This window comes from Limulus polyphemus, unplaced genomic scaffold, assembly GCF_000517525.1.
Source record: "Limulus polyphemus unplaced genomic scaffold, Limulus_polyphemus-2.1.2 Scaffold4924, whole genome shotgun sequence".
Taxonomy (NCBI): Eukaryota; Metazoa; Arthropoda; class Merostomata; order Xiphosura; family Limulidae; genus Limulus; species Limulus polyphemus.
In genome coordinates this window covers 30,192-42,143 of record NW_013670534.1, presented here as the reverse complement: position 1 = coordinate 42,143, position 11,952 = coordinate 30,192, and the positions used below count along the sequence as shown (strand labels likewise).

Genomic DNA, 11,952 nt, shown 5'->3' with positions numbered 1-11,952 from the left:
GACGTGAGAAATCGGTGTGCAGATAATTACTGCCAGAGAGACGTGAGAAATCGGTGTGCAGATAATTACTGCCAGAGAGACGTGAGAAATCGGTGTGCAGATAATTACTGCCAGAGAGACGTGAGAAATCGGTGTGCAGATAATTACTGCCAGAGAGACGTGAGAAATCGGTGTGTAGATAATTACTGCCAGAGAGACGTGAGAAATCGGTGTGTAGATAATTGTTAACAAGATAAATAATAAAAGAAGAATTGAGAATTTAAAAACTGTAAATAGGAATCATGAAAAAGTAAGCAAACAATGCTGGAAATGGTGTAGACATTATTTACTCAAATTACAAACCCCTATTTCGGCTCCATGCTGCTACCTAGTATTACATTTGGTGGACTCAAAATAGGGATTTGTAGTTTGAGTTGTTACGACAGTGGAAGTCACGTGATGCTGGGAGCATGCGTGCTGGAGTTTCTGTAAGGATTGGGGAGGCCCAAGTTTTTTCAAGGCACCCTCTTTTTTAGTATATAAGCCTGGCGAGGAAAACCAGTGCGATTGAAGACATATGCAGATAGATCGAAGAGATAGAAAACTGAGTCAAGCGAACAGCAGGTACCTTGAGTAAAGTGTGTGAATTATAGTGTGTGATTTATAGCGTGTGTTATAAAGGTTGTTAAGTTTAAAGTGACTGTGGAAATTCTTTATATTACAAAGTTGTATTGAGAAAGAATAAACTAGTTTTAATTAAGAAAGGACTTATTTATACTGGAAATGAACAAACGAGCAGATACGTAACAGAGTAAAGTTATCCTTTTCTTATACTGAAAATGTATTTCCAATAGGTACTTACCTCCACTATTTTCACTATTATATCTCTCTACAGGTTTGGTCAATTTGACCGACATCGTTACAACCATAAAAAATTAGGAAATAGATATAAATTATGCTTTCTTCATTCTAGAATGATGACAAATTATAACACAAAAACAAATGTTTATTCTAAGTAGCTTAAATCTCATAACATTAAACATTTATATATATTTATTACTTTTATGATATTGACCTTCCAGTCATGCCTGGTGAACATTACACAAGTTGCGTTGATGTGGCACACATGCACTTACGTTACTGTATCCAATAATATAAAACTGAGCTTTACAAAGTGACCTGTCTTGGCTGTGTTTTAGTGGACCAGTATTTTGTAAAATACAGTCACATTTAAGTTATAATACACTATATATGTATATACATTATTACTATTTACAAACAAGATCTTAAATTTCAGTTATTTTTTTAAAACATAGAACTGTAAATAAAGAAGTATAGCAAACAATTATCTCTTCTTGTTACATACTTTATACTCAGTTGCTGCTTGCTCACCGAAAGTTGCTAAGCCTTATCAAGTTTTGCACGTGGAGGATGTGAAACAAAATAATTTTTATACATAGGTTTTATATATCCATTTTGAAATAACAAAGAAATGATAATTACAATATCAATATCACAGAATTTCCACTATAATTTATCAAGCTTAGTAACTATGCTATTGTTACGTCTCTGTTCATTTGTTAATTTCCTGTATAATTTCTTTTCCGATGAGCTTTAGCGATATAAGTCCTTTCTTAATTAAAACTAGTTTATTATTTCTCGATGCAACTTTATAATACACAGAATTTCCATAGTCACTTTAACTTAAACACATGCTATAATTCACAATGATTTACACCCTTTACTTATGGCTTGACTCGATTATCCGTCTCTATATCTCCCTATCGGCAATTGTTCCTCCACTTTACTTGTCGGCTCATATACTGAAATAGAGGGCGCGTAGAAAAGACTAGAGTTGCCAGTAAGAGACATGATCCTTCTAGAAACTCATGACGTGTTACAAGCGTCACGTGACTTCCGCTGTCGTAACACTATATTTGGGTCTAAGAAATATGATTTTTCGAGCTCACTGATGTCTTACCTCCTGGAATCTAGCATAAAAAGGAAGAGTTTCCCATGCAAATACTTCATAGAGGCTGAGAAAACCACTAGGGGAACATTCTGAGCTTTCAATTTTATACACGTCATTGGGCGAAGTAGGTGTACATAAGCAAGTATTTTCAAAAATGTAAGAGGTGGAAGGGGCCACCTTGGTTGATTCAATAAATATATTAATATCTCAAAAAACAGAAAAGATAGGAGGTTTGTATCTTGTATTCTAGATTGTCAATGTTAATAATTTGAACCAATGCTGCATTCAACATACCACGTGACACACATAGTAATTGATATTTTTAATATTTTCTTTTATATTAAAAAATTAACTAATGTATAATACTAAAACTTGAATTATAATCTACAATTTGATACCAAACTTATTGACATACATTCATAAAATCGTAGTACAATATAATTTTGAATGTGAGTCAACAAATGTGAAGAGATGGTCTTTGACCCATGACCATAGGAAGACCTGTGTCAGTAGGGCTAAAGTAATTATTCTATGAATGTGTGTAATGATTTTGTTTTTACTTCATCACTTCCAACATATCTACATTTCCAACAAGGTTCAGGTTTTTTACCTAGAAAAAACAACATTAATTTCTTGACGACCTAATACAATATAAAAATAAGGCATCCATTCAGTTGAGAGTAGGTTGGTGATGTTCTGCTGGTGTAGACATGATTGGGATCCCTCATCCTAACCCTGCTTGGGTGTCAGTGTCCAGAGGTTGGATTTTGTATTTAGAGCTGAACCAATTGACATGATGTACTCACACATGTAGTGTGCCACCATCAAGGCAGTTAAACCCTTTGATTGGGATCCCTCATCCTAACCCTGCTTGGGTGTCAGTGTCCAGAGGTTGGATTTTGTATTTGTTGTTCGTCCTTCGAAGTTCGAAGAAGACCACGACATCATTTGGTCTATCTGTGGATACGGAGATGGCTCAAGAGTCTGCTCAGTCATCCAGGATGCTGCCGGACTCCCCTGCTGCCTCATCAGTTGAAAAACGACCCTGTGTCCTGGACCGCCTATGTGCCGGCTTTTGACTACAGCTTCCAGTGATGTCCACACATACTGCACTGCCATCGGCCTATCGCCGCAGGACTTTGGTTGATGTCGTGACTTGTGCTGGACTTGGATTATAGTGAGGAAGAGTTGCGCGAGTCGTCGACCTCACTCTCTCGTCCCTTCCCATCCGGATCCAGTGGCAAGAAAGTCAAGACGACTGGGGATAGATCAGGATGCAGTGGATGGCCGCGACTTCCTATCTGCCTCGCCACGCTCTTCGCACTCCACAATGCGGTGCTGGTCATTGCTCATTTGCCCGTTGAACCATTACAGATTTCTTCCGCGCAATTAAGTGTAACCAGACTTCACATGCTTGGGCAGGCAATACCCTCCACAACGAGATCCAGGGGACCAGGAAGTAGTAGCTGCACATGCCACAGCTATTGAAATTGACGTAAAGTGACGTCGCACGCCGCCTGACCGACTACGGGGCTCCACTCCGGATTTTTCCTCAGAGTTAACTCCCGAAGCCTTCCCCACAACTGGGTATCCTGCAAGGCAGCCGGAGGTTTAGAATCAGGGTTTTCCTTCCCCTAGATGGACTGCTCTCCCAGGCTGACGAGCTCCATCTGCCCGAAGCAAACTGGTTTTAAGGCGCCAGATATCCGCCTTCGCCCCTTCTCCTGTCAGTAGAAGCAGTTCCGCCGGGCACAGTGATGCCACACGTGCAGGCCAGGAGTTGGACTTAGTTGTCAGAGGCTATTTGAGACGCACGCCTTTTGGGAGCATTTTACAGATAGTAGGAGCTTATCCCCACTACCACTCCCGGCGATGACAACCTTGGAAATACAAGGTAATACATGTGGAATACCACAATTTAAGTTATGATTATAATTTTGATGGAAATTACCTTAAAAGTGTTATAAAGGAAAAATATCATGGTGTTCTGGTTGATCAGTCTCTTAAGTCAATCTAAGCAATTTGCTGTCATTAGTGGTACTGCAAACAGAATTTTCAGTTTGTATCTACAGAAATATTGAATACAACTCTAAAGATTTTATAATGTCATTGTATACATTATTGGTCATGCCACATTTGGAGTAGTGTGTTCAGTCTTGGACTCCTTGGATTGAAAATGATACTGAACTTTTAGAAAGGATTCAGGGGAGGGCTACTGAGATGATAACTGGGATGAAAAGGTTGTTATGCGAGGATAGGTTAAGATGAGTAGTATTCATATTGACAAATGGATACTAAAGTAGCAGTGAGATTAAGAATGCTATAACAGGATCTTTATTTTCTCAACATTTTGACTACAAGTCTTCTTCAGGAGAGTGTGACACCGTAGCACCTTACAAGCAAGACTGAATAGGATACTAGAAGACATATAGTTCACGATAGTAGAAGGGCAAGAGGGAAAGACACCATTCCTTGACAAGAAGAGACAAGGGAATAAGGTTCTCCATGTATAGAAAACAAACCAACAGAGATGATTTCATACACTTCTTCTCAGCACATAACGACAAAGTGAATACAGGGTCTGGCGTCAGGTTTCACCCTGGGGGCATTACAGATATCCAGCCCAGAATTCTTAGATCAAGAAAACAAAGGCATGATGGAAGCTTTCAGGAAGTTGTAATACCTACAGGCATGCTTATAAAGCTAAAGGAGATGGTGAGGAACATCATGAAAAGAAGAAATGATGGTATGAGAGAAACAACATAGTGGTCCCCAATGCCCAGGATGCAAGTCTCATAAAGAGAAACACAACCATAGAGGTAGTAATGGAAACAGGAATAAGAATAGGAGAGATGGTAAAGGACAGGAGACAGCAGGATAGTATACTGCATTTCATGTGGTAGATGCAGTAAAATTTATATACAGTAAATAAGCATAAAGCAGACATCCAAAAACACAATACAACCTATGCAATAGTAACACATGAAGAGGAAGCATGACACGTACCAACATGGAAGGAGAATAAATTTACCAGCAAAGAGATAGAAAAGCAACAAAGGAAAGCTATAGAAGCTGCTTACATAAACACCACAGTGGGAGACTACAAGTGGGAAGAATCAGCATCGAGCCTAGTGAGACAAGAGCAAGATGTTGATTGGTCAGGTGATGATCGACAGACAATGATAATGAACCAATCAGGGAGCAGCACAGCACAGTGACCAGGAACCTTGCAAGGCACTATGGTGTCACACTCTCCTCAAGAAGACATGTAGTCAAAGCATTGAAAGAATAAAGATCCTGTTATAGCATTCTCAGTCTCATTGCTACCTTAGTATCCATAAGTTAAGATCTTTGAAATTGTTTTCTCTTGAAAAAAGGAGTTAGAGGGGATCTGATTGAGGTATTTAAGATTAAGGGAATTGTTAAGTGTTCATGCATCATCTTTTTTCATATTTAACAGTGAGAATGGTAAGACTGAGGGGATACAAATATAAATTTTGGCAATGGAGGAGTCACCTTCAGCTAAAACAGCTTTATTTCTCTAATAGGGTGGTTGGCCTTTGGAATGGGTTTCTTTCAGATGTGGTAGATGTAGTTACTTTAAAGGAGTTTAAGAAACAATTAATAAACGTTTAAATGATAAGGGCTGATTTTGAGTGTCTTATTTTATTTTACAGTTTAGTACAGCAGATAGGATGGCTCAAATTGACCAACATGTCCGTTGTTGTTCTTAAAATATTCTTATGAGGAGATATTATTTTATAAGTCTAGCAAAGTAACATTTGATAATCTTAAATGCATTATTAAATATGAACTTTCAACTGGTAATGTATCATGTGTTGATGACACTGTACAACAAAAAATTTGCTACTGGAGAAAACTCAAGTGATTTAGGTTAATTTGATGGTGCTGATTTCAAACATGGTAGTCAGAATTTGTCCATCACCTATAGATTTTGAGTTATTGTAATATCTCAATATTTTATCAGCACTATGTGAAATACCATGCAGTTAACTCAGTACAATAGATTTATGCTGTGAAATTACATTTACTTGGACAGTTTAATGAGTAAAAGGCATACATTTTTGATAAGTTCAAACATTGACTGTATTATATTGGTGCAAAATTCCAAATATATTGTTCAATATGCTGTTTGTTCTTGATATAATTGTAGCAAATTGCACCACTTTTGCTTCATTTTCACGCTCACCTGCTCTGCCCAGGAATAATGAAACCCTCACATGCTCAGTTTGCTAGAACATTCAAGAAGCCCCTCAACTGAGCATAAAAGGGGGAAAGAGTCCAACGCTTCTTTCTCAGTTGGTCATTTCACATTGCTCTACAAAACAAAGTCCGAGCTTCTTTCTCACATCATACTCGCAAAATAATCAAATTCTGCTAAACTTTGTTTTTTAAGATCTTTTAAATTATTGTTCTGTAAACATAAATTTTATTGTATATCTTTCAGAAAATCATTTGAAATTCTTGCTGCCTCCAGTTCAAGTAAAATACAAAAGTGCAAAAATTATCCAAACAGTTTCTGCTACATTTGAGGAAAATATATTACAGTCTCATGAATTAAAAGCATCACACACAAGGTAAAGATAGCATACTACTACTACTATTTTAGGTGTAAAATTGGTGACCAAGAAAAATATTGGGCTTCCACATGTGTGTTGTACAGTTTGCACATCTGGCTTGACACAGTGGCTATATAAAAAGAGAGTAATTATGCTATTTGCAGATCCCATTATATCATGTGAGCCTAAAGATCATCTAATTGACTGTTATTTTTGCATGACTAATGTTTCTGGATATTCAGGCAAAAGTAAACAATACATTAAGTATCCAGCTATTGCATCTGCAACAAAACCCAGACATCATGGGGATGGTCTTCCAGTGCCACATCCACCAGCGATTTCGACAACAGGAGAGTTATCCTGCAAAAAAAACTATGAATCATCATTATCCTCTTCATCTAGTAATTCTATTCCTGTGGAACCTCAATATAAACTGCCTCATCTGATCACACAAGAAGAGCTAAATGATCTGATTCGTGACTTGTCTCTATCAAAGCAACATAGAGAAATTCTTGGCTCTCGTTTAAAATAATAGAATTTATTTGCTCCAGGAACAAAAGTTTCAATTTACTGAAGTTGCCAACAAAGTTTTGATTCTCACTACAGCATGCAAAATACTTTGTGTTTCTGTAAAAATGTTGATGCACTAACGGAAGAAATAGGTACTGAACATCATTCTCGAGAACAGACTTTTTATTGACTCATCTAAACTTAGTCTGAAAGCTGTACTTTTGCGCAATGAGAACATTAAGCCATCAATTTCTATTGCTCTTGCTGTTAATATGAAACTTATCAAAGCATGAAGATTATACATTCTTAAATGCAATTTTCAATGAATAAATAAAGTTATTAAAGAAAAAGGTATTTTTAAAATATATAATAACATTTTGAATAAAAACTTTATTCATGCATATGAAAACAATATTTTGAGCAACAGCCCTTCATTAGGTTTCTAGTAAGGGGGAAAAAAAAAGACTTTAAGAAGGGATAGGGTATGACAAGAATTACAAAAATACTGTAACCCAAATCTGTATGCCACAACTGACAATGAAAACACACTTCTACAATGATCCATTTGGAATTTCTGTATACTAGTGTTATGGGTTTGAAATAGTATACACGACAGATATATGAAAAATAATATATACAACAGCTTACAAGAAAAAAATTAAAGAAAGATACATAATATCACTGTACATAAAAGGATGTTATCTCAATTCCTAAGAAAACTCATTGTTTATATAAAATGTCTTATTTCAGCAGTCTTCGTATTGTAAATCTTCAAGTGTGTACATCTTCTGCATATTATAGTTACAACAGGTAAATTATACAATCTATGTAACTAACAGAACAATGTCTGTCAGTCAGTCTGCATGTGCATGCGTGCTAGCTCACATGAAAATCCAATATATCTCTTGGCTAACTATACAGAGGTACTTTTCCATTTATATAAGTGCAAAAGTGAACAATGTTTAATGTGCATTGTTCTATGTGTGTGCAAAACTATAACATTTCAGTAACATAAACAAACACATAAGGATACACTAATTCTTTACCTTTCCATGGTTTATAAGTAATGGAATACCATTACATCTCAACATAAATTCCAACAGGTGCCTAAAACTCAACAACAAAGTTTAAAGTTTAAGTATACCTCATACACAAAGCATGAGTTTACCCACTACATAATCTGGAGCAGTTACCCTTAATAGTCCCTGCCACAATTTCATTCACTTTTGATGCTATACAGCTAACAAACTGCACAAAAGAAAATAAATACAGGTTTTTCTGATGATACACAAATGTGATTCATACACATATACACACAAGAAATTTACAAAAAGACACATAACAACTGATTTTTACATTTCTGGAAACTTGTAATTTTAAAAAATTAATTATTTTATAACTATTATATGTTTCCAACTATCTCAATACAGGTGCCTTAAAATTGACAATTAGCTTATAGTATAAATACATTTCATACACTGAGAATATTACACCATTTCCATTATTGGTGGTAATAAACCCAATACTAATATTTTAGTGGACAGTAATAAAAAAAAAAATTGATATTATTATACAATGAAAAAAAAGTGAAACAGTGAAATTAATTAATTATATCTATTATACATTTTTATTTATCTCAATACAAGCATCTAAAAATTGACAATTATGCCTAAAGTTATTGATGGTAGTTGACCTGATGCTTTGCTGATACTTTAGGTCAGGGTATAAAAAAAAAAAAGAGTTGATACGATTATGGAAGGAAAAAGACAAGACAAAAAAAGTGAAATAGCAACAAAAAAGGCAGTTAATTTTTATACTTCTTGACACCATAATTTAAAAAATTCACTATTTTATAACATCTCTTTATCAAGAGTTTGATCCAGAAAAAAATCTCAAGTTCTTAATCAAAGATGGCAATTATCCACAAAGACAATGTGTTTATACAAAAATGTAGGGTACAGATATATATTTCATTTATAGTCATTCCATGTTTTTACACTTTTTTATTTTAAACCTAAATACAACTCCATATTCTGCTTAGTAGGTTTTTGCTTTATTCACATAATACAACAACAGCATTATTTAAAACATATACTCTTCTCATATGTATAGCATTCCACTTAATAATGCTGCATATGTGAAAAAATCTTTGGCTGATATTGTACGTTGGAGGTTAAGAATTCAATCCCGACTATATCCATTTAATTTTAATTTTTTTTCCCCTAAACACTGTTTCAGTAGCCAAGTAATTTTTATACATATTATGAATGAAGCATAAGTTTATCCCTTAGTGTTTGACAACTGTTGGGCTTTTCATCTGATGTCTTGGTTTAACTAATCATAATTTTTGCTATGCACTACTAATATTGTTCTCAAATCATTAAAATGCTGCATTAGCATATTTTCATTCTACCAGTAAACTCATTGCAATTATGAAAATTATTTTACATTACCACTAGTTATTTGTGTGTTTATTAGCTGAGATAATAGTCTGTCTACAATTTTGGCCAATGTAGAAGCTTCTTATCACTCCTAAACATTTTCTTCCTAAGGCAGTGACTCAGTAAATAGCCAGTCTACAAGCTAGGGAAAAATTCAGTTCTTACACTTCATTTAATCTGTTGTCAAAATAGTAAAGCTTTTATTATGCAAGACTTTTTAAAAATTTTACTTTCATGACAATACATATGAATTTCAGGACATCTGCAGCTTATTAATCAGTACTTCATATTTACAATGTATAGAACTGAAAAAAGCACAATTTTTTCTATTTTTGTAAGACTTACAGAAGGTTTGCTCTCTTCTGTTTTGGCATTTAATATGTATTTTCTTGAACAACTTGGAAGCACAATGAATAAAAATATTACTTTCATTTCAACATATTTTAAGTCAAGGAAAGCCTCAGATTTCATTTTATATCACCTATAAAACCTTCCAGTTTGGGTGCAGATAATTTTTCTGGTGCTCCATCAACTTATGCAATGGGGGTTAAGATATCAAAATTATAAAATTATTATAGAGTTTATTAGATTGCCTTTTGAGATCTGTTGCACTACATATATAGTTTTACTAATTAAAAAGACAACCTAAATTCCTTTTTTTGATAAAGAAGAGACTACTATATACAAAGCTGTAGCCTTTTATTAGAATAAAGAAATTATGCATATTAATGGATTTTGGGATTACTTATTTAATTATTTTTGATAGTCAACAAACGTTTGAAATCCAAAGGAAATGTTTAATACAAATGTTATATAATTCATGACAAGACTTTCTAACCACTTCATGTAAGCCATATGTTTATAATATAAGAAAAAGTAACAAAAAGCACTTACTTACTTCAGTACCATAATACATGGTGTTTCTATTTCTTTCAGGTCACCCGACTAAAAAAATTGAAAAAAAAACATACCAATGCAAATATGTTTCACACTAGATTTTCAAACCAGCTAAAATTATACTTCTCTACAAGCCAAGTCATTCATTTTTTTTTTGAAGTTATAACTATGCTGATTGTAAACAATAAGGATTATTGTATATCTGAGCTTATAAACTCTTTAAGAAGAATTCCAAATAAAAAAAAAAGCTGATTATACAAAGCTGTATTATTATATATCTACAAGTAATAAGAAAAAGTTTGAAAAAATAAGGATGATGTAGGGATGGCAATGCCAAAAAATATAGAAGCAAGGTAGGGCTGAATACACAAAACCATACAAAAATCCCTACATAAGTAGCCAGATCTTTTCAAGAAAATTTTTACATACAACTGAATGATAAATTCTCTTTATTTGCATGATTTCATGTTGGAATAAAAGCATTTAAACAGAATAATGTTATAAAGTCTTACAATGGCTAATTCCCATAAGTTTGTAACATTAACTCAGTGGCTACTTATGTTGAGATTTTTGTACGTTTTTTCTGTATTCATCCCTACTTTGTTTCTCTACTTTTTGGCATTTCCATCCCTATATCATCCTTATTTTTTTTGTATTAATTAATTCCCCTCTTTTTTTTTAAACAATATCATTAAATATTAATGAATGGCAGTCACTATGAAGGCAGCAGTTTTAGCCTGATGGACATCGTGTGTTGAAGTTAGTGAAATATTATACTGCTTCTGCACTACCTAAGATAAATGCAACATTTTGAGGTATAAATCATCACAGCAACTTCAAGCATTGGTGAGCTAGCACTTCTGATGCCAAAATCAGAATAATCAGCAGAACATTTGGCTGTTATGCTGCTTGCCAGTTCTTTACCTAAGTGATGTTTATGGTTAAACTGAAAACCTAAGTTAGGTGTTTATAAAAAATCTCTTATATTGTTATAAGAGAGATTTGAGGTTATAATGAGTAATAAATTATATGTGGTGGCCATTTTTTTCGTAGCCCATCCCTACATACTAAGCATTACCATGCTTAGTGATGTTACAGAACAGGGATTATCATCAAGTATTCATTACAAAGGACTTTAAATTTCATACATTGTAACAAATAGAGAGGATTATTGAATTAGAATAAAAACAAAAATGATGTGGTCAAGTTTTAAGTTAATTTCCCAATTATTAATATGCAAGTTCAATGCATGAAACTATGTTAATTAATTTATGAAAAACTAAAACAGTTCTCAAATGTGAGAAATTTCTCATAAAATGATAATATCCAAAATGCCCTGAAATTTAACCATGATGCACTATTAGTTAAACCTGGTAGTCTGGATGTATTATATTGTAATGACTATCTCAGGTTTTATTCAATTCTTTCAGCACGGGCTCAGCCCCTGGGATCAACCTCATAACCATTTTGTGCTTGTTATGGTTTTCATGCAATAACTTTTTAATTAGTAAGTGATTGCTAACGAAATTTGGCAGATTATCAGTAAACATTACAATGCTTTCATATGCAAAAT

The 11,952-nt window shown here is 34.1% G+C and overlaps 1 protein-coding gene across 2 annotated transcripts in view; it reads right to left on the bottom strand.

The window, feature by feature from the left end:
* LOC106471868 (prolyl 3-hydroxylase OGFOD1-like) overlaps positions 1-11,952 on the bottom strand; it is a 72,073-nt gene that overhangs the window by 30,438 nt on the left and 29,683 nt on the right. For both annotated transcript variants that reach the window (XM_013932492.2, XM_013932493.2), the window contains exon 4: positions 10,381-10,427. In XM_013932492.2, the coding sequence (XP_013787946.1) occupies positions 10,381-10,427 (47 nt within the window). The remainder of the gene's footprint in view (positions 1-10,380; positions 10,428-11,952) is intronic.